Source organism: Schistocerca serialis, chromosome 7 (genome assembly GCF_023864345.2).
Source record: "Schistocerca serialis cubense isolate TAMUIC-IGC-003099 chromosome 7, iqSchSeri2.2, whole genome shotgun sequence".
Classification (NCBI taxonomy): Eukaryota; Metazoa; Arthropoda; class Insecta; order Orthoptera; family Acrididae; genus Schistocerca; species Schistocerca serialis.
In genome coordinates this window covers 161,172,639-161,197,323 of record NC_064644.1, presented here as the reverse complement: position 1 = coordinate 161,197,323, position 24,685 = coordinate 161,172,639, and the positions used below count along the sequence as shown (strand labels likewise).

General features: G+C 41.8%; 1 protein-coding gene across 1 annotated transcript in view; it reads right to left on the bottom strand.

Annotated features, from left to right (window-relative positions):
• Positions 1-24,685, bottom strand: part of LOC126412450 (ionotropic receptor 93a) — a 200,096-nt gene that overhangs the window by 95,552 nt on the left and 79,859 nt on the right. Inside the window, exon 6 of the mRNA XM_050082056.1 lies at positions 14,254-14,444. Within this exon, the coding sequence (XP_049938013.1) occupies positions 14,254-14,444 (191 nt within the window). The remainder of the gene's footprint in view (positions 1-14,253; positions 14,445-24,685) is intronic.

Sequence of the window (24,685 nt, the reverse complement as noted above, 5' to 3'; positions counted from 1 at the left end):
CCTAGCTCTCTTGTTCAACATCTCGCAGCAGTCCGCACGGCAAAAGGTGATTATATAGGCTTTTGATGAGTGGTCATCATGTGACTGGAGAGTGTGCATTGAAATGAACAACCCTACACTGAGCTTTACGTCGTCAACATATCATTAAACTTCATTTTCCTTCATTCTTATTACATCCATAGCTTGCGCGGTTATCCTTCATGCTTTTGTTCCATTTTTCTTTTAATCTACAATTATACGTCATAATCTACTTGCTCCATACCCGAATAGCATAATCTTAAAAATTACCAAACATTTCGCTGAATAATTTATCCTCAAAGGAAACAGACATTTTAACAAGCAAGAAATATGTCTACGGATGTGCGCTGTTGAAAATAAGAAGAGCTGACACCATGCATGCAATGGGCGAAGACACTATGACCATTGTCCACTGTGAGACTGATTGCCCCATCCTGGCATTACCAGGACCTGACACGTTAAGGAAAGCATGGAAGAGGAGCACAGACGGATGAGGAATCATTCTGGCGACGTACTGAGGTCAAATGAAGAACTCAGCGGACATAAGCAACTTTGACAATGGGTAGAGCGTTGTGGACCAATACCTGGGAATGAGCGGCTCAGAAATGAAGAAAGTGATCGACTGTTTTCGCTGTACCGTCGTGAGCGTCTTTGTAAAGTGGTTGAAGGGCGGTGAATCTAAGGGTAGGCGACAAGGTGCAGCATGTCCACGCCTCATTTCAGAGGGTAGAGGTTGGCGTCTTGCCCAATCTTAAAGCAGGATAGGTGGCCATCTGTGCCAGATCTGGCGACAGGGTTCAATGCTGGGGCAGGCACAACTGTTTCGCAGAGTTGCTCAGCGCACATTGTTGAGCATGGGGCTTTGTAGCAGACAACTCATAAGTGTCCCCATGTTGACCCAGCGAGATCGTCAGACGAGCGTGAATTGGCCACACGATCATCGAGATTGGACCGTGGATCATTGAAAATGTGTGGCCTCGTCAATCAATCACTTTCCTTGTTATATCAGTTCGATCGTCATGTCCCAGTGAAACGTTCAAAAAATTACATATGCCTTTTCCATTCAGTTCTAGGTTGATTATGTAATTAGAGGGAGATAATGGTGTGGATACCTTGGGTAATTCTTTTATTTAAAGTATATTTAACGACAGTGACTGGACGTACTGCGCTCTTTCTACATTCGTTTCATTTCATTTAATGTGGTACTGGAATGGCTTGTTTTCAGGGCAATTTTTGTGTGCGTGGGAAAGCACAGCGTGTTGGATTTGAGACAGATTGGTCAGAGAATGCTACGAAAAAAGTTGTTCTTTGCCGTCAGCGCAGCCTGGAGCCTCAGGTTGGACGCCAGGGCCGAAACAAGAGTTGCTGGCTATTGTGTATTGGCAACCTGGGACCTGCCCAGTGGCCAAACTGCGACCGTGACGCCACGCTAGCAGCAGGAGAAAGCCAGTTTGTCATATTTTAGTGAGAATTTTTTGTAGAAAACCATCACTTACTTTCTGAAAGAAACGCGGCTTTAGTTAATAGTGGCGTGGCCTCATGAGCTCCTTTCCATATTCAGAGGACCTCTGATGTGAAGATAGTGCTGGACACAAAAACACACCGTTATTAAATTAGTCACTGACGTCACGAAGACGAAGCTACGGCGATAGCTTTTTTAGAAGTGGGAAAGGCGTTTTGGTCTGGAGTTGTGGCAACAGCAACATGCTCTCTGCTCCTCTACAGGAGAGTCAAACTCATGACAGCGGCGTACACCATGGCCGTCCGTGCATAAGTACAGGGAGCTTATGCAGTAGCATTGGTGTGATAGGGCATTTCTTGATCCACACTCGCAGACATCTGTACGATCTCCTGTCTCAGGTCGACTATTGCTGTATGAAATGTTTGAAATTATTGATTAACTAGTAGGTTTACGTGACTGTTTTGTTTAGGGTAAACGAATTTGAGATTCTTGTCCTGATTGATATGAGCATTAGGAGGACATACTTTTATCATTCAATCGAGTAACTCTGCGAATAGATACCTATACACCAACTAGAATTTATATAATATAGAGTTTGTAAACAATTCCACAGTCGTTCATAATCTGTCGATACGAAAATGTTTGTTGAATAAATTAATCGAAAGAATGTTTCCGTTTCATATCTTCCATTCAAATTAAAACATTGTTTGTGAACATCTCCACTTTAGAATTTACAGCTACGGTCTTTAAAAATCGCGTTATTCGTTAAAATTGTGTACATTAAAATTTATAGCATAAGCTGTAAAGGCATGGCTGGTTCACAATTAGTTTTCTCGGCGTGAGTAATTTTATACACAGGGACTTTCACATCGATACATCATCATCCAGGTGCACAGCTGCTCGAAACATGCACTGTGCTACGGACGCAAGCAGGTGGGGGCAGCGTAACGCAATGATAGACAATCATCTGGACTTCCAGGAGACTGGAAGGCATCTTGATAGCTGTGAATATTATTGCAGACCACATGCATATCGTCAAGTTTGATGACTTCCCCTAAGGCAGTGGCACGTTTAAGCAGGCTAACGATCTATCTTACAACGCTAGAACCGTTTGAGGAGCATACTGTCAACTCATGTAGATGTCTTAGCCAGATAATTCGCCTGATCTGGATCCAATGGGACACTTGAGGGACTCTATTGGGTTCCAGTTTGTGTCCACAAGTCATCCACTAAACATCCAACTGCAATTCGCAGGATTTGAAGGACCTGTCCGTAGACATCTGAAGCCACGTTCCTCCTGAAACCTACAGAGGACTTATCGAATGCACTCCACGTGGCATCTCTGCTATACTGAGTTCCAAAGGTGGACCAGCGCGTTATTAAGCAGATGCTCATACTGGTTTGGCTGATGTATCTTATTTCAACTTTTAAGGCCTAATTTATACATAAAAGGAGAACAAACACAGACATTGTTGTGGGAAACAAGAACTGGTCCACTGACTTTCAACTTGTCCCCTCTTCCAGAGTGTCATTTTCTATACAGTGTCGTGCTGGAGCCGTGAGAGAACGGACATGTGATTTCCCCTAGCGTCGCCGCGCCCGAGCTGGTCGCAAGCACCGACGGTGTTTTAGGGAGTTAACGGCAGCAAGTGGAACAAGCAATACCTTCCGGAGGCCAGCGCCGCCGTGGTGCTGGGAACGGTAGCGATGGAAAAGTCTGTGGCGCGTCGCCACAGCCCAGATTGGTGCGACAGCAAGGTGACGGTAAGAGAACATTTATGCTGCTGGTACCTTATAGCTCGATACTGGCGTATCGTATATCACTGTTATAATCCGTTCACCATAAGAATAGATCTGATGCAAACATTGCAGTGTGTATTGTTCCGCGTTTGCTGGAACCTCACTGGATTTCACTTTCACGTGGGATTGCAGCCAAGCTGTCTCCAGTACTGTCAAGTACGTTTTGTGGTGTGCGTCACGCACATCGACTTAGCGACAATACGGGACAACAGCTTTACCGGCGCATTCAACTTGGACAGCACTGGCGGTCAGCTGGTACAGTTAGCCTGCAGTGACGTGGCCAGCTGCAGTTCACACGTAAAAAGAGACGAGCAGAGGAGCAATACAGCTTCGAATGTCATTTAATTTTTAATCAGAATGAAATAATAAACTGCAAAAAATGAAATGATCGTATGGCATTGTTGGCAAATCCCCCACAATACACTCCTTAGACGACTAGACGAAAGCTGCAACAGGTTATACTTTTTAGCTAAATTTCTATTGTAATTAAAAACAAGAATGATGAAAATTCCTGACTTAACCACAGGGTAATTTTTCTGCATAAGCTGTTTGCAACGTAAGAGAGTACTGTAGGATTTCACTGTATAGTTAAATATTGAAGCCACTGAAGGTATTACTTACTGTCAGTCGTAATCTCTTAGCTCTTTCCTTATCCTAATCCGAGAAATACATTTCATCTCTAGAAGTGTCACCTGCTACGATGATAACGAGCCTATCAACAACAAAATCCACGAAACGAACCAGGCGCAGCAGTTTCTTTGCTTCACTAATGACGAGCCTTTCTGTATCCCTCCAGAGTTCGCCAGTGACGTGTGAGAAAGCTTTGTGCTTCAGTGCCAGTACGTTTGGCAGCTTAGCAGTCTTGTTACTTCTCGGGCCAAATCCCGCACCATGGCTCCAGATCAGTTCTGTTGGGTTCGTATTGTGATGGTACAGTAGCAAATGTAAAAATGCAGCATTTGTACGATGTGATCGATGCTGTGAAAATGACTGTTTTTCATGTTTCTACGATACTTACAGGGTGTTTCAAAAATGACCGGTATATTTGAAACGGCAATAAAAACTAAACGAGCAGCGATAGAAATACACCGTTTGTTGCAATATGCTTGGGACAACAGTACATTTTCAGGCGGACAAACTTTCGAAATTACAGTAGTTACAATTTTCAACAACAGATGGCGCTGCAAGTGATGTGAAAGATATAGAAGACAACGCAGTCTGTGGGTGCGCCATTCTGTACGTTGTCTTTCTGCTGTAAGCGTATGCTGTTCACAACGTGCAAGTGTGCTGTAGACAACATGGTTTATTCCTTAGAACAGAGGATTTTTCTGGTGTTGGAATTCCACCGCCTAGAACACAGTGTTGTTGCAACAAGACGAAGTTTTCAACAGAGGTTTAATGTAACCAAAGGACCGAAAAGCGATACAATAAAGGATCTGTTTGAAAAATTTCAACAGACTGGGAACGTGACGGATGAACGTGCTGGAAAGGTAGGGCGACCGCGTACGGCAACCACAGAGGGCAACGCGCAGCTAGTGCAGCAGGTGATCCAACAGCGGCCTCGGGTTTCCGTTCGCCGTGTTGCAGCTGTGGTCCAAATGACGCCAACGTCCACGTATCGTCTCATGCGCCAGAGTTTACACCTCTATCCATACAAAATTCAAACGCGGCAACCCCTCAGCGCCGCTACCATTGCTGCACGAGAGACATTCGCTAACGATATAGTGCACAGGATTGATGACGGCGATATGCATGTGGACAGCATTTTGTTTACTGACGAAGCTTATTTTTACCTGGACGGCTTCGTCAATAAACAGAACTGGCGCATATGGGGAACCGAAAAGCCCCATGTTGCAGTCCCATCGTCCCTGCATCCTCAAAAAGTACTGGTCTGGGCCGCCATTTCTTCCAAAGGAATCATTGGCCCATTTTTCAGATCCGAAACGATTACTGCATCACGCTATCTGGACATTCTTCGTGAATTTGTGGGGGTACAAACTGCCTTAGACGACACTGCGAACACCTCGTGGTTTATGCAAGATGGTGCCCGGCCATATCGCACGGCCGACGTCTTTAATTTCCTGAATGAATATTTCGATGATCGTGTGATTGCTTTGGGCTATCTGAAACATACAGGAGGCGGCGTGGATTGGCCTCCCTATTCGCCAGACATGAACCCCTGTGACTTCTTTCTGTGGGGACACTTGAAAGACCAGGTGTACCGCCAGAATCCAGAAACAATTGAACAGCTGAAGCAGTACATCTCATCTGCATGTGAAGCCATTCCGCCAGACACGTTGTCAAAGGTTTCGGGTAATTTCATTCAGAGACGACGCCATATTATTGCTACGCATGGTGGATATGTGGAAAATATCGTACTATAGAGTTTCCCAGACCGCAGCGCCATCTGTTGTTGAAAATTGTAACTACTGTAATTTCGAAAGTTTGTCTGCCTGAAAATGTACTGTTGTCCCAAGCATATTGCAACAAACGGTGTATTTCTATCGCTGCTCGTTTAGTTTTTATTGCCGTTTCAAATATAGCGGTCATTTTTGAAACACCCTGTACCTACCTTTGCGGTATAAAACGATGGACACAGTCCAAATAAAGAGGATTTGGTTTTTCATTTGTCCCTTAAAGATCAAATTAATTTTTCTTAATTTAAAAAACTTTTTGGAACAGTTTGCCATAAAACGGCAATAATTAAGACTTTGTATTTGAAATGGGAACAGGAATTTCGCGTCCAATATGTAACTAGAAACAAGAATACGTACCTTATTTACAAAAACATGATGATGAGTTTCATAATTACGACATGTGGGTATTTCAAATTGAACGAGACAAAAAAATGGTACTGGAGAGGTTTGAATCTACGTACGAATAACGGCATTTAGTTCACACCCCATCACTATGCGGACTGCGCTTCAGGCTCAATGTGGATTTGTTTATCAGCTTCATTATATACAACGCTGGGAAAACCTCAAAGCCGATTACCTCCGTAAATTTTTGAAAAATATTAAGAACAGCCTATTTGTCATCACTTTTTAACCGTGTTCCACGCTCTTGATTCAATACAGAAAAGAAAGCAGCCTCAGGCATTTTTATACTACGAATTAACAGCGCCACACTCAGATCACAACACTGCAAAGACTGTGACTGTACACGGTTTTTGAAATAAAAACTACGTAGCTAAAGCGTGATTAAGAAAAACGTTTATGGCTGTTAATATATTTGATTATCTTTAAGTTTCATTTAACGTAACTTAATAATAAGATAACTAATACATAAGTACGACCTACTTCCAAGAGCATAGCAACACCGGTGCACGTGTGATACGACTTCTGACCAATCATCGCGTTTGTGTTTGTTTACATCAGGTTTATTCTTATGATGAACGGCTTATAGCCGGTAGCGTTGTCACATTTACGCTGCAGTTTCGCTGCTCACTGCCCACCAGAAGTAATTACCCTGCAGCTGTTTACATATCGAGCAGAGTGCCTAACTGTGTCAAACGCAGCACTACGAGGTGCATTCAAGTTCTAAGGCCTCCGATTTTTTTTCTAATTAACTACTCACCCGAAATCGATGAAACTGGTGTTACTTCTCTACGTAATCGCCCTGCAGACGTACACATTTTTCACAACGCTGACGCCATGATTCCATGGCAGCGGCGAAGGCTTCTTTAGGAGTCTGTTTTGACCACTGGAAAATCGCTGAGGCAATAGCAGCACGGCTGGTGAATGTGCGGCCACGGAGAGTGTCTTTCATTGTTGGAAAAAGCCAAAAGTCACTAGGAGCCAAGTCAGGTGAGTAGGGAGCATGAGGAATCACTTCAAAGCTGTTATCACGAAGAAACTGTTGCGTAACGTTAGCTCGATGTGCGGGTGCGTTGTCTTGGTGAAACAGCACACGCGCAGCCCTTCCCGGACGTTTTTGTTGCAGTGCAGGAAGGAATTTGTTCTTCAAAACATTTTCGTAGGATGCATCTGTTACCGTAGTGCCCTTTGGAACGCAATGGGTAAGGATTACGCCCTCGCTGTCCCAGAACATGGACACCATCATTTTTTCAGCACTGGCAGTTACCCGAAATTTTTTTGGTGGCGGTGAATCTGTGTGCTTCCATTGAGCTGACTGGTGCTTTGTTTCTGGATTGAAAAATGGCGTCCACGTCTCATCCATTGTTACAACCGACGAAAAGAAAGTCCCATTCATGCTGTCGTTGCGCGTCAACATTGCTTGGCAACATGCCACACGGGCAGCCGTGTGGTCGTCCGTCAGCATTCGTGGCATCCACCTGGATGACCCTTTTCGCATTTTGAGGTCGTCATGCGGGATTGTGTGCACAGAACCCACAGAAATGCCAACTCTGGAGGCTATCTGTTCAACAGTCATTCGGCGATCCCCCAAAACAATTCTCTCCACTTTCTCGATCATGTCGTCAGACCGGCTTGTGCGAGCCCGAAGTTGTTTCGGTTTGTTGTCACACGATGTTCTGCCTTCATTAAACTGTCGCACCCGCGAACGCACTTTCGACACATCCATAACTCCATCACCACATGTCTCCTTCAACTGTCGATGAATTTCAATTGGTTACACACCACGCAAATTCGGAAAACGAATGATTGCACGCTGTTCAAGTAAGGAAAACGTCGCCATTTTAAGTATTTAAAACAGTTTTCATTCTCGCCGCTGGCGGTAAAATTCCATCTGCCGTACGGTGCTGCCATCTCTGGGACGTATTGACAATGAATGCGGCCTCATTTTAAAACAATGCGCATGTTTCTATCTCTTTCCAGTCCGGAGAAAAAAATCGGAGGCCTCAGAACTTGAATGCACCTCGTACTGGAGTGACCTTGGAGCAGCCGTTTGTGGCTCTAGTTGCAGAACATATGGCAATGTTCGCAGAGCGAAACATAAGTCAGCTTTATATCATCGCCTGGTGAGGACCGTAGGTGTGTGAGCGGGCTTGATTCATCATCGCCGGGCCATGCCGGCAATCAGCGAGCAGCGAGGTGGTAGCACAAACACACCCGAAGGGCGGGCTGCGCCCGAAGGTGTAGCTAGACTCTGCGAGGAGACGAACGAGCGAGTTCTGAGCAGTGCGGAGAGCGATGGCCTCGAGCACTCGGAGTACTGCAGCTCAGTCAGCTGGACGTCACTACTGTTTGTACGGGGTGTGGTAGCTGTGTGGACACAATGCAGATGGTTCTTTCTTCCGCCGGACGGACATCAATCCCAGTCGAGGTGAAAAAAGAGGTTTCTTCTATCAAGAGGAGCAATACCTTGTAAGTAGGCTGTCTATGTTTTTATGTTGGTAACGTCACATAGCGCTCTGTACGAAAATCACTGACTTATTTTAGCTGACAATATTGGCGGTCGCTGTATTGCAGTAGTTCGAGTAAAGAAGATTTTTGTGAGGTAAGTGATTCATGAAAGGTATAGGATATTGTTAGTCGCGGCCATTCTTTTGTAGGGATTATTGAAAGTCAGATTGCGTTGCGCTAAAAATACTGTATGTCAGTTTAGTGATGATCAGAATAAGTTAAGAGAGAAATGTCTGAGTACGTTCAGTTGTGCTCAGCTGTTTGAAAATCAAATAACGTAAGGGGTTTACCAGCACTGTAATTCGTAAATTTTTTTCGGGGGACGTTTCAACCTGAGTGCTTTTGCAGCTGATGGTTGCACGATGGCCGTTTTATGGTTGACACAGTGTACTGTGTGTATGTGAGTGGTGTACTCAGGTGTTTTTGTTAGCAACAAATTCTGCTCAATTTCCATGGTCGTCATATGATAAGTGGTGGTTTCTTATTGATGGCGCAAAGAAGTGCAGCCGTCTGCTTGTTATCTACATGCTGAGAGCATGATTAATTGTACAACTCCTAAAGTGTTTTGTTTAAATTACACTTGAATGTGACATCTCAAATACGTCTTGTTAGTTGTTCTATGTGAACAATTAGTTGTTTTTATTATCGTATAATACTTTATTAACCCCCTCCATGAACCATGGACCTTGCCGTTGGTGAGGAGGCTTGCGTGCCTCAGCGATACAGATGGCCGTACCGTAGGTGCAACCACATCGGAGGGGTATCTGTTAAGAAGCCAGACAAACGTGTGGTTCCTGAAGAGGGGCAGCAGCCTTTTCAGTAGCTGCAGGGGCAACAGTCTGGATGATTGACTGATCTGGCCTTGTAACACTAACCAAAATGGCCTTGCTGTACTGGTACTGCGAACGGCTGAAAGCAAGGGGAAACTACAGCTGTAATTTTTCCCGTGGGCATGCAGCTTTACTGTATGGTTAAAGGATGATGGCGTCCTCTTGGGTAAAATATTCCGGAGGTAAAATAGTCCACCATTCGGATCTCCGGGCGGGGACCACTCAGGAGGACGTCGTTACCAGGAGAAAGAAAACTGGCATTCTTCGGATCGGAGCGTGGAATGTCAGATCCCTTAATCGGGCAGGTACGTTAGAAAATTTAAAAAGGGAAATGGATAGGTTAAAGTTAGATATACTGGGAATTAGCGAAGTTTGGTGGCAGGAGGAAAAAGACTTTTGGTCAAGTGAATACAGGGTTATAAATACAAAATCAAATAGGGGTAATGCAGGAGTAGGTTTAATAATGAATAAAAAGATATGAGTGCGGGTAAGCTTCTACAAACAGTATAGTGAACGTCTTATTGTGGCCAAGACAAGTAGTACAAGTTTATATGCCAACTAGCTCTGCAGATGACGAAGAAATTCATGAAATGTATGATGAAATAAAAGAAATTATTCAGGTAGTGAAGGGAGACGAAAATTTAATAGTCATGGGTGACTGGAATTCGAGAGTAGGAAAAGGGAGAGAAGGAAACATAGTAGGTGAATATGGATTGGGGGTAACAAATGAAAGAGGAAGCCATCTGGTAGAATTTTGCACAGAGCATAACTTAATCATAGCTAACACTTGGTTCAAGAATCATAAAAGAATCTCGTATACATGGAAGAATCCTGGAGATCCTAAAAGGTATCAGTTAGATTATATAATGGTAAGACAGAGATTTAGGAACCAGGTTTTAAATTGTAAGACATTTCCAGGGGCAGATGTGGACTCTGACAATTGACAGGAATGGGGGAAAGAAATACAGTAGAAGAAGAATGGGTAACTCTGAGGGATGAAGAAGTGATGGCAGCAGAGGATCAAGTAGGTAAAAAAAAAAGAGGGCTAGTAGATATCCTTGGGTAACAGAAGAAATATTGAATCTAATTGATGAAAAGAGAAAATATAAAAATTCATTAAATGAAGCAGGCAAAAAGGAATACAAACGTCTCAAAAATGAGATCAACAAGATGTGCAAAATGGCTAAGCAGGGATGGCTAGAGGTCAAATGTAAGGATGTAGAGGCTTATCTCACTATGGGTAGGATAGATACTGCCTACAGGAAAATTAAAGAGACCTTTGGAGAGAAGAGAACCAGTTGTATAATATCAAGAGCTCAGATGGAAACCCAGTTCTAAGCAAAGAAGGGAAAGCAGAAAGGTGGAAGGAGTATATAGAGGGTCTATACAAGGGCGATGGACTTGAGGACAATATTATGGAAATGGAAGAGGATGTAGATGAAGATGAAATGGGAGATACGATACTGCGTGAAGAGTTTGACAGAGCACTGAAAGACCTAAGTCGAAACAAGGCCCCGGGGGTAGACAGCATTCCATTAGAACTACTGACGGCCTTGGGAGAGCCAGTCCTGACAAAACTCTACCATCTGGTGAGCAAGATGTATGAAACAGGCGAAATACCCTCAGACTTCAAGAAGAACATAATAATTCCAATCCCAAAGATATCAGGTGTTGACAGATGTGAAAATTACCGAACTATCAATTTAATAAGTCACAGCTGCAAAATACTAACACGAATTCTTTACAGACGAATGGAAAAACTTGTCGAAGCCGACCTCGGGGAAGATCAGTTTGGATTCCGCAGAAACGTTGGAACACGTTAGGCAATACTGACCTTACGACTTATCTTAGAAGAAACATTAAGGAAAGGCAAACCTACGTTTCTAGCATTTGTAGACTTAGAGAAAGGTTTTGGCAACGTTGATTGGAATAATCTCTTTCAAATTCTAAAGGTGAAAGGGGTAAAATACAGGGAGCGAAAGGCTATTTACAATTTGTACAGAAACCAGATGGCAGTTATAAGAGTCGAGGGACGTGAAAGGGAAGCAGCGGTTGGGAAGGGAGTGAGACAGGGTTGTAGCATCTCCCCGATGTTATTCAATCTCTATATTGAGCAAGCAGTAAAGGAAACAAAAGAAAAATTCCGAGTAGGTATTAAAATCCATGGAGAAGAAATAAAAACGTTGAGGTTCGCTGATGACATTGTAATTCCGTCAGAGACAGCAAAGGACTTGGAAGAGCAGTTGAACGGAATGGACAGTGTCTTGAAAGGAGGATGTAAGATGAACATCAACAAAAGCGAAACGAGGATAACGGAATGTAGTCGAATTAAGTCAGGTGATGCTGGGGGAATTAGATTAGGAAATGAGACACTCAAAGTAGTAAAGGAATTTTGCAATTTGGGGAGAAAAATAACTGATGATGGTCGAAGTAGAGAGGATATAAAATGTAGACCGGCAATGGCAAGGAAAGCGTTTCTGAAGAAGAGAAATTTGTTAACATCGAGTATAGATTTAAGTGTCAGGAAGTCGTTTCTGAAAATATTTGTATGGAGTGTAGTCATGTATTGAAGTGAAACATGGGCGAAAAATGGTTTGGACAAGAAGAGAATAGAAGCTTTCGAAATGTGGTGCCACAGAAGAATGCTGAAGATTAGATGGGGTAGATCACATAACTAATGAGGAGGTATTGAATAGAATTGGGGAGAAGAGGAGTTTGTGGCACAACCTGACAAGAAGATGGGACCGGTTGGTAGGTCATGTTCTGAGGCATCAAGGGATCACAAATTTAGCATTGGAGGGCAGCGTGGAGGGTAAAAGTCGTAGAGGGAGACCAAGAGATGAATACACTAAGCAGATTCAGAAGGATGTAGGTTGCAGTAGGTACTGGGAGATGAAGAAGCTTGCACAGGATAGAGGAGCATGGAGAGCTGCATCAAACCAGTCTCAGGACTGAAGCCAGAACAACAACAACTTTATTAAAATACTTGCGAAGGTAATTTGATAGAGCCTTTTTTATAGCATGTTGTGGTAGCCATCTGGTAGTAGTAGACTAACGCTTAGTTCTGTGTTATAATCCTAGTTTGAGAGTTGTTTGCCTACGTTTTACATCTGAAGTTGTCTCAGTTATTATTTCTATTTATCGCCGAGGGTGAAGCACTGTAAATCATAAATGTTGAACAGTTAAGTAAGGGCAAAGGTATAATTTAATTATTTGAGTCAGTGGAAGACGTTTTGTTGTACAGATTGTGTGGAGCCCTGTATAGTTTCTTTACAATCTACAAAGATATTTATAATGAGGTGTATCTCTATTCTGTTAATGTTAAAACCTACTCTACATTGTACAAAAAACGGTGTAAGAAATAGGTGTCTATGTGAAAGGTGGGTAAACGACTTGAACGCCCTCTGTGTTGTGTCAAGGAACGCAGAAAGTGAAGATAGATTATTACTCTATAACAGCTCAATTACTCCAACTACAATAGCGTCAAACTGGCTCAGGGCCCAGTGGTAAAAACCAAAGTAGGTTGATTCTTACAAAAAAGAAGACAGCAACCACTAATAGCGGCTGTTTTCTGTCTTCTTCTTTGTAAGAATCAACCTACATTAATTGTACACAGCCACGGTCTCACCATGTCAGTTTTAGACAAAATAGCAAAAAGCCACAGTTTGGAGGCCCAAATAATCTTATAATTTATAAGTTTCACTTACCACTCCCCTTGTAACTGGCTGGTTTAATTAGTTCTAGATCGAAATATGACAACGGCATACCACTTCCAAAAGAAGCGTTTCTAACACTCTGTGATGTACAGCTCTGTGGTATCCGGTCGGTCGCACTTCAAAATACGCCCGCCGCCAGTTACGCCGTCGCGTTTGCTACTGCCCACCGTCGCGGCACGGGGGTACTGCCTCGAACGATTACGCCGCTGCCGCGGGGTCAGGGATTTTCTCTGCCTCGTGATGGCTGGGTGTTGTGTGCTGTCCTTAGGTTAGTTAGGTTTAAGTAGTTCTAAGTTCTAGGGGACTTATGACCACAGCAGTTGAGTCCCATAGTGCTCAGAGCCATTTGAACCATTTTTTTGATTACGCCGCTGCCCATGAGATACAAGCAACGCTCTCGGGAGCTTCAGTCCGGGTGTTCTTAAGTTCGAATTTTCATTCACTGAGCCCATTTTGTGTCTCTGGCAGTTGAATAACATTTACAGGCTTTCAGTGGCCAGGGCACCACATCTTGTGAATATACATTGTATTGAGGAGTAACAGATTTATAAATCTTCTGTATCTGTAAATATTTCTACTTTCAAATCTACTGTTAGCAACTGACGCTGCAACTTATTTTTACTTTTTGATATCAGATGTAGAATACATTAACATCCAAATCCTCTGCTCATGAAAGCATCCGTTCCTCGCTCCTGTATCCAAAAAGAACCACTCAGTGTGCAAAGGAAGCCATAACAACATCAACCCTCGAGCTGATGACAGCTCTGTCTAGGATTAGTTTAGCTGATGTTCTAAGCAAGAAAAAAATAAGGAAACACAATTGACAACCAAAGAATAGGAGACCTATATTAAGCTACAAGAATGTAACGAAACCCAACTGGAGTAATTAGGGATGAAAACATTCCTGATGACACAAACTGACAGCATGTAACTGTAATGAAGCTGACCTATACTTAAATAACATTCGCAAGGAATATTCTCCCCGTTATATTTGACAGCGTAGCTATTGATGTAGGTTTCGTTTTATACTTTGTGCTGTGAAACATCACATTTAATGAGTGCAGTTAATATGTTTTTTTGGGAGGAAAAGAGCGATTACTCACATAGACGAGGTATTCCATTGCGCTGCCCTTCTGCGCCGCCCAGTGCGCCTTCTTAGTTGATATGTCTTTGAGGTCAGTGATCTGCAGGGTGAAGCGCGACAGCGTCAGGAAAGCTGTGAGGTTGGCCGTGTAGAAGGAGGTCAGCAGTGTGATGAAAATCCACCAAGTGGCGAACAGCAGCCGGGATGAGTCTGTAACAAAGTCACGGGCAGTTCTAGGGGCAACCATCCTAACTTTCCTCCGGTTTGATTACTAAATTAAATGCAGTATCAAACAAGATGCCCACTGTCTGATCAGAGGTATCCGGAAACGAGTATATAATGCGCAACTGACTGCTAGATGTCTCGAGAAGTGGACCCGCCAGTGTAAAAGGTTTTGGGGAGTGGAGTGGAGTGCTGTGTTGCCGGTAGAGAGGCATTAAGAGCAGAAAAGATTGGTTAGGAGATCTCAGTGACTTCGAAAATGAACTAGTCATTGGACGTCACCTCAGTAACAAAATCGTCAGGGCCATTTCAATACTTCAAAACCTAATAATTGGCAACCAATGCTGTACAATCGCAATTAAGTCATGATATGTTCAATTGACTCTTTTATTAGAACATGTTACGCGTTTCGGGATTATACCCATCTTCAGACATCATAAACTCCTTCCTAACCAACCTGGCGTACAGCGTTGACAACTCAAAGAAAGTGTCGAATAAAGATGTCTTTATGGAATAATAATTTTCAGTCATAACCACCGATATCAGCAGTTACTGTAATAAACCTTTTCATATCACCATATTCAAGCTGTTTAATAGTTTTATGTTTTTCAGGTAGCTGTATTGGAAATTTTACTCACATTGTTTGCAGGCAAAGTGATAGAGTGCTCATCGCGTCGTCTCGTTTAAATATTTTATCCTCGACAAGTCGAACCTGTGGATATGGTTTTTAAGAAATCCAAACGAATATTTATTACCACTTTCTACATGGAACTCATAACTGTATTTTCACGGTCAACGAGCCTTCAAACAGCGAAGACGCTCAATAGCTACGAGGAGCGTTTGAAAAGTCCGTGCAAAGTCCGAGAGATGGCACCACCAGCGAGTATCGAGGTCATGTTTAATTATTAGCATCTTTGGAAAGAACGCACACCAAGTTTCAGCCATATTGTTCTATTTCTCTGTGTTTGGCATTCGTGTGAATCAAGGAAGTCGAATGATTGTCAAAAAAATGACCGAAAAAGAATTTCGTGTGGTATGGATAAACATTATGAAAGGCAAAACACATCAGGAGACTAAAGAGAAGCTTGATAAACATTACGGTGATTCTGCACCTTCAATTAGAACGGTTTATAAGTGGTTTCAAAAATTTTGGAGTGGCCATAAGGGCACAAGTGATGCTGAACATTCTGGACGCCCTGGGGAGGTTACGACACCAGAAATCATTGATAAAATCCATGATATGGTGATGGATGACAGAAGAGTTATGGTGTGTGAGATTGCTAGTGCTGTGGACATCTCAAATGAACGGGTACATAATATTTTGCATAAACATTTGGACATGAGAAAGCTATCCGCAAGATGGGTTCCGCGATTGCTCACACATGACCAAAAACGGAATCGTGGGAAGTGTTGCAAGGATGGTTTGCAGCTGTTCAGGAAGAATCCGCAGGACTTTAAGCATCGTTTTGTCACTGTGGACGAAACATGGATAGATTACTATACTCCCGAAACCAAACAACAATCGAAACAATGGCAAGGGAGAATCTGCACCAAAGAGGCGAAGACCATTCCTTCGGCCTGAAAGGTTATAGCGTCTGTCTTTTAGGGTTCGCAAGGGATAATCCTCATCGACTATCTGGAAAAGGGTAAAACTGTTACAGGTGCATATTATTCATCGTTATTGGACCGTTTGAAAACTGATCTACAAGAAAAACGCCGACGATTGGACCGCAAAAAAATCCTTTTCCATCACAACAATGCGCCAGCACACACCTCAGCAGTTGTGGTCGCAAAATTAATGGAAATAGGATCCCAACTCGTTTCACATACCCCCTATTCTCCAGACTTGACTGCCTTGGACTACTGTTTGTTCCCCAATTTGAAGAAATGGCTGGTGGGACAATGATTTTATTCAAACGAGGAGGTGATTGCAGCAATTAATAGCTATTTTGCAGACTTGGACAATTCGTATTATTCGAAAGGGATCAACAAATTAGAAAATCGTTGGACGAAGTGTATAAGTCTAAAAGAAGACTGTTGAAAATAAAAAAAGGTTTACCCCAAACACGTAAGTAGTTTTTATTTTTGCACGGACTCAAACACCCCTCGTACCAAGGACTGGTACATCGGAAGAATAGAACAGCGATGGCTTACAGATTTAAAGGTAACAATAATTCAATATTATAAAAACATTAGCTGTATATGGATATGTGTAAAATTTCTAACCACATCGTGCCATCACATTTGTAATGTCTTCCCCGAGGCAAACCCAAGCTCATACACAGCTTATCTTTCATTAATTTAAATATTGCTGTCTCTTTTTATCTGCCAGTAAGGAAAGATTCGTTATAACGTCCATCGTCAACAGCCGACATTCGACATTAGTTGTTTATTGTACGAATAAGATTAACATCGAATTAATAAGGCCTCGTTCACCTCGTGAGTTAAACGTCTTTGTATTAATTTGGAAACATGAGAAAAGAAATATCCGTTGCTAGCACGTGTCAATAACAATTCGTTCAAGGCGAAATGTGTGATTAATAAATTTTAGTCACAGTTGTCAGAAGATTAACGAAATTGCGAAAAACGACAAGAAACCCCTAACCAAAGCAAAAGAAATAGGTAATTACGGCGTTTAAGAGATTAGCCTCATGCTAGAATGAGGTATGTTAGTGTTCAATGTTTAACATCTCGAAAGTTTTGTAAGTATTTAAATAAGTTCTTTAGATTTACATTCGTAGCTATTAAAACCGATTTGTACACTAAACTGCTTAACATAAGCTTTCTGGTTACTAAATTGTGCATGTCCTTTCCTTAACAAAATAATGGCTCATGGGCGTAAATATCTGGAATTGTCGCTACTGTCTCTTACTGGGGGTGTTGTAAAGTTGGCAACCCTAGTTACGTGTCCCTGAATATCTCTCTTTTATTCATAGAGAAGAAGACTGGGAATATTTTATCAGATGCCCGCACTACATCATCGCATGTTTCCGGAGAGAGGTCGTGTTTGACGAGTGCTCCGTACACAGTGCAGAAATATAAGCGTCGTTCCGTGTACTTACGCCTGCCATCGATTTTCTGGGTCAATTTGAGGACGAAACGGGGCTGCTGTAGGTCGCACTTAACACAAGTTTCTTCGGAAACAGTTGTTCTAGTTTAACTGCGAAGCTTGGTAATGATTTGCAAACATACACAGGGAACTCACTGAAAGGAGGTTCTCGGCTTAGAGACCATTCAAGCATTCAGCAAACAACTACTGATTTTTATGTTTCGACTTACTTTTCACAGAAGCGACTCGTACTGCATAGCGAAGTAGAGATTATGCGTGAACAAAAATAGAGAATAAAGACGGATGTCTTGTATTCTGGACTGAACAAGGAGCAGAACAACAACATCAATATGATATTAGCAGGTCCGTTAGAGAATATTTTTCCACAAAAACAACTTATTATTTGGCACCCCTCCCCCTGTTTTCCCTAGTATACTTTCAACGGCGTCAGTTTCCGCTACTGATTGTGGTACGCCTGTGTCTGACGCCTCTCTGAGCTTGGTGTCCCAAGCTGCTACTGGTATTTATAATACGTCATAGACAGCAATCATACACGAAATTCGCCAATACCAGCCCTCGACTCTCAATAAATATATCATTCCTGGACGGGAATATAAGCATAGTACGAGTGCAGGTTGTGAAACAAGGATGACGACATATGGAAGTTAGGGTCTGGCCGCGATTCGCGCACGGGTAGCCGAAGAGTTTAAGGCGACCGCTCGCGTAAAACAGAAAATCCGGGTTTGAGTCCTGGTCCGGCACAAATTTTCATTTTCGTCATTCTAATATGCAGCCGATGCTGCGGTTTGTGTCACTTAGGCCTTAGACAGGCCCTGGACATTAGGTTCGACAATAAGTCCATTTAGATATGATTAAGCAAACGGAACAATACCTACTGCCGAAAAACTGTATAACATAAAATTTGAACTGCAATCTATGCAGACTGATAGATACACTCGAACACACCTTCGTATGCATAAATCAGGTGGGAATTTGAAGCTAATCTATAGTCTAGTTGGTAACGGTCAACAGATTAACATAAACTTAGGTAAATCCTGCAGTCAGAGCAAACTGTTTCCAGAAGCAAAAAGCAGCAATTTCTTCGTGATGAAAAGGTAAAAAACAGCCAAATCTCTTGCAGTATACAACGTCATGTTCAATATTTTAAAAAATAGTCACATATGGCATGTAGATCCGCTGCATAAAAGCAAAGAACACATCATCCACACAGAAATTACAGAGGGAGAAATGATCATCATGATAAAATAAGAGAAATCAGAGTAGATGTAAGTGCTCGTTTTTTCCGCGCGCCGTTCGAAAGTGGAACGGTAAAGAAAAAGGTTGGGGGTGGTTGGATGAACCCTCTGCCAGGCACTTAATGTGAATTGCAGAGTAATCACGTAAATGTAGATCCATGGTCCGACAGAGACTCGATCCCTCTCTGTTTCCAAGCACCAGTTTTACCGCTAGACCACCAGACCCGCATGTATATACATAGTTCATCTGCAGGTTTTGATGAGTTTGAGAGTATCAAAATATTTGACATAAATTAGTTGCATTGTCAAGCGACCATAGACCTCAGTATTTGATACAAACTCCAATTTAATGTCTCTACCCATTCCGGCAAAAAAGGGATGTTAACAGACGGCAGACAGATGGATAACAAATGGCAAAAAAATTTTAATGTGATATAATTGAAAATTAACTATTTTCAGATTTTTCCGTTACTACTCTAGTAAAATATTGCTCCTGGCCAAATTTTAAGATTCTTGCTCAACGGTAAGTATCCTGTAGATTTTGAGGAGTGAGCATCTTTCGACTGCATTTACTTAGAAGCTTAAGTTTATCACACCGAACAGGGGCCGTAGACTTTAGTATACGACATAAATTTCAACTTGATACATGTACCCATTCTGAGAAAGAAGGGGTTTTAACAGTCGGACAGGCACATAGATGGAAAACAAAGTAATCCTACAAGAGTTCCGTTTTTACCGACTGAGTACGAAACCCTAAAAAAAGAGAGTAGGACTAAAAATAATGTGTTAATTAGTGTTAAAACTGCACATGTAAACATACCATGTAAACTGACGCGTTCCACAACATTTCTATAAAAGATTCGTTCAAATGATGTATGGAACGTGAAACTATCTAACCTAAATCTTGATCACTATATGGAGGATTTGTACCTCCTTTCTCCAGCCTTTTCCTAACTTTTTTTTCTATGTCATATCTCCATTTCAGCCGCACCTTTCATCCTCCAAATTTGGTGCTTAGTCCATATCCATAATTCGTAGGTACACATTTCATTCTTAGCTGTAAGACATAAGCGAGGAGACAAAAGAAAAATCTGGAGTAGTAATTAAAGTTCAGGGGAATAAACAAATACTTTGAGGTTTGCCAATGACACTGTAATTCTATCAGAGACAGCAAAGGACTTCTAAGAGCAGCTGAATGAAATGGACAGTGTCTTAAAAGGAAGATATAACAAAAGCAAAACAAAGATAATGGATTGTGGCCAAATTGAATCATGTGATGCTGAGGGAATTAGTGTAGAATACGAAACACATAATGTAGTACGTGAGTTTTGTTATTGGGCAGCAAAATAACTGATGATGACCGAAATCGAGAGGATATAAAATGTAGAGTGGCGATGGCAAGACAAGAGTTTCTGAAGAAAAGAAATTTGTTAACATCGAATACAGATTTAAGTGTTAGAAAGTCTTTTCTGAAAGTATTTGTACGGAGTGTAGCTAGATATGGAAGTAAAAAATGGATGATAAACTGTTTAGATAAGAAGAGAACGGAAGCTTTTGAAATGTGGTGCTATAGAAGAATGCCGAAGATTAGGTGGTTAGATCATGTAACTAATGAGGTGGTACTGAATAGAACAGTCGAGAAAAGAATCTGACAAGAAGAAAAGATTGGTTGATCTGACACATTCTGACACATCAAGGGCTCATCAGTTTAGAACTGGAGGGAACTGTGGGTGAAAAAAATTGTAAAGCGAGACCAAAGAATGAATGTAGTATGTAAATTCAGAAGGAAATAGGCTGCACAGTTATTCGCTGATGAAGAGGCTTCTACAGGATAGAGTGGCATGTAGAGCCACATCAAACTAGTCTTTGAACTGAGGACCACAGAAAGCAAGAAGTATGTTATTTATATAAACTGTCAATGAGTATAAATTAACTGAAAGACTGTCTCCTCGCTCTGTGTACAACCTACAAAATTACCAAACAAAAAATCGTAAGTTGGTGTATTTTTGCATGTTCTATTCAGGAAATCGGTCGTTTCCAAGAGTGTCACTTTCACACCATGAGGAGAAGGTTGGTGATTGAAATTTCACGAGAAGATCATCAACAAAAAACGTCTTTGCTTTAATAATTGTCACCATAGTTCACGTCTCATGTCAGTGGCACTCTCTCCCCTATTTCGCTATATTACAAAACGACCTGCTCATCCGTGAACGTTTTCGATGTCTTCCGTCAATCGTATCTGATGCGTATCCCACGCCACACAGCAATTTTCCAGAAGGGCCGGACAAATGTGGTTCAAGCAGTCACTTTAGTAGACTTCCTGCTCTCTCTGAGTGTTCTGCTTGTAAATCGCAGTCTTTGGTTTGCTTTCCCCACAACATTATCTACGTGATCGTTCCAATTTTTTTAAAAAAACTTTGTTTTCTGCTTTACGGTAGGTCTTGTCGTGAGTTATTCCTAATTGTAATCCCTAAGTATTCAGTTAAATTGACAGTCCTTACATTTGTGTAATTTATCGTGTAACCAAAATTCAGCTCATTTCCTTTAGTGCTCATGTGAATGACCTCACACTTTTGATTATTTAGAGTAAATTGCCACTTTTCGCACCACACAGATAACTTATGTAAATCATTTTGCATTTGGTTTCGATCTTCTGATGACTTTACATTACGATGAATGAGAGCATCATCCGAAAACAATGTAAGAGGACAGCTCAGGTTGATCGTGTGAAACCCAGCTTGCGCTATTCGTCCATGAGACTCAGAGGGCCATAGTCACGGGTTCCCAGGTAGATGCCGTGTTTCTTGACTTCCGCAAGGCGTTCGATACAGTTCCCCACAGTCGTTTTATGAACAAAGTAAGAGCATATGCACTATCAGACCAACTGTGTGATTGGATTGAAGAGTTCTTAGATAACAGAACGCAGCATGTCATTCTCAGTGGAGAGAAGTCTTCCGAAGTAAGAGTGATTTCAGGTGTGCCACAGGGGAGTGTCGTAGGACCGTTGCTATTCACAATATACATAAATGACCTTGTGGATGACATCGGAAGTTCACTGAGGCTTTTTGAGGATGATGCTGTGGTATATCGAGAGGTTCTAACAATGGAAAATTGTACTGAAATGCAGGAGGATCTGCAGCGAATTGACGCATGGTGCAGGGAATGGCAATTGAATCTCTATGTAGACAAGTGTAATGTGCTGCGAATACATAAAAAGAAAGATCCCTTATCATTTAGCTACAAAATAGCAGGTCAGCAACTGGAAGCAGTTAATTCCATAGATTATCTGGGAGTACGCATTAGGAGTGATTTAAAATGGAATGATCATATAAAGTCGATCGTCGGTAAAGCAGATGCCAGACTGAGATTCATTGGAAGAATCCTAAGGAAATGCAATCCGAAAACAAAGGAAGTAGGTTACAGTACGCTTGTTCGCCCACTGCTTGAATACTGCTCAGCAGTGTGGGATCCGTACCAGATAGGGTTGATAGATGAGATAGAGAAGATCCAAAGGGGAGCAGGGCGCTTCGTTACAGGAGCATTTAGTAATCGCGAAAGCGTTACGGAGATGATAGATAAACTCCAGTGGAAGACTTTGCAGGAGAGACGCTCTGTAGCTCGGTACGGGCTTTTGTTGAAGTTTCGAGAACATACCTTCACCGAAGAGTCAAGCAGTATATTGCTCCCTCCTACGTATATCTCGCGAAGAGACCATGAGGATAAAATCAGAGAGATTAGAGCCCACACAGAGGCATACTGACAATCCTTCTTTCCACGAACAATACGAGACTGGAATAGAAGGGAGAACCGTTAGAGGTACTCAAGGTACCCTCCGCCACACACCGTCAGGTGGCTTGCGGAGTATGGATATCGTTTGTGTAGGTCAGTACAGCAGAGAGCCTATAAACACTTCCTTAGGGAGTGCCAAATATTACTTAGATTTACTCGATGACTTTTTCAGTATTTCTTTTAACCTAGCCTTCAGTTCTCACCTGTGTGAGCAGTCGTCAGAAACAACATGTGGTTCGGGTTCCACGTCAAAGTGCAGGTCCCCTTTCCCAGGCTGGATAAATATGTTAGGGGCACACAAGTCGTTGAAGTGGGTTCCAGTGGAAAGACTTGCACCAGGCCAACGAACCACACGAAATTATTATCATTATCCATATACATAATTAAGTTTGTGCGATACCCTCAGAGCGCGTGTCCTACTCGCATTCGTCAGTTGGTTTTTTTTTTTTTGTAGTTTTTTTTGTCCTACCAGTTTTGAAATAGAAATTCGTCCATGGAATAGAAGGAGTTGCCCAGAAGAAACGATTTTTTAGGTTACTTTTAAAACTCGCTTTGCTACCTGACAGACATTTTATGTTACTGGGAAAATGGTAAAAATTGTATGTTGCCTCGTATTGAACTGTTCGAGTGGCAGCTTTAATAATGGGCAATAATGGTTATTCTCTCCTTTAGTGTTGTAGGTATGGACATCACTGTTGTCCTCAAATAGCGAACAGCGAATATATGCATTTTGACTGTTCAGTTACCTACATGACGACCGCGGGTAAACACCACATATTATTCTTATTGCTCCCTTTTGCGCAATAAGTGTTTTCTTCCTAGCTGGTGAGTTACTTCATCAAATTATTCCATAAGACAATTTGTGTGGAAATGTGCAAAATATGTCAGGAGGCTGATTCGCTTGTTTCCAAGACCAGAAATTAAACGAAGAGCAAAGGCAGCTGAACTTAATTTTTCTATTATCGAGTAAGACAAATGCCACGCTTACTCCTTTGAACGGTATGCAACTGATCTCCTTGTCTAATCTGCCACTAACGTATACATCAAAGGATGTCCCAGTAGCGTTAGTCAAGGGGTAAAAATTGTCTCTACTGATGACAGCACTGGAAAACCAAACGCATTATAGAAAAGGCAACAACGTTTGTAGTCTGTGTATAGATCGTTTGTTGTACAAACTGATCTAATCTTTGCATTTTTTTACTACGTAAGAAAAAATGTATACGCTTCGATGCACTATTTACCATTATACCATCGCACTAGTCTAGTCTAGTCTGAGGAAAGTTTTCGTTTCAGGACATTCATTACACAGAGGTACAGCTGACTTTTAAATGTATCAACTGTTTTTTTAGAATGAGCCCGATTACAATTTTTCGCTATAATTTTTGTGGTCCTTTTCTAAAGTTTTAAAGCAGTGTGCATATTTTGTGTATTTGTATGCCATTAAAGGACTCCACAGCGAAGAACTGAGTGTATACGAGGATAGTATGTAACTAAGAGGCGCTGGCTGCTACAAACTGACAATAGGACTCTAACTGCATGATGTGGTGTTGACTTCCTGTTTGCAAGTGTCTTTGTGTGTTCACAACACGTCAACCGAGAATAAAACATTCATTTCTAGAAATTTAGTTTTCGCTACACGGTGTACCCCTATAAGATACTAACTAAATTAAGTTAAAGAACGACATAACAAAACAACCAAAAGCTGCTGTAATGTGTATTTATTTATCGAAGTTTGCAGGAACTCTCGCACTTGTTTTGTTTTTTTATTAGTCACTAAGAGCACAAATGCGCCATTGCCATTAAACTTTTCCGCCTACTATGTCATCAAAGTCTGTCATAAACTGACGACTGAATCAGCTGATACTTGTTTTCATACGAGTGCAATGATGTTGCTTACAAATTAGGATAATCAATCATAGCTTCATCAGAAATGCATAACATACAGTACAAATTCTGTCTTACGTAGCAGGCGACAAATAAAACTAACCATTGAAAACTAATGAAAACTGCAAACTAATAAAACCTATCTAATAAAACTTATGAAGTCACATCGACCGTCAAGCCTTAAAATATACATGCTAAAACGTAGACTAGTGCCATGGTATGGTGGCAAGTAGAGCACAAAGCGTATTCAA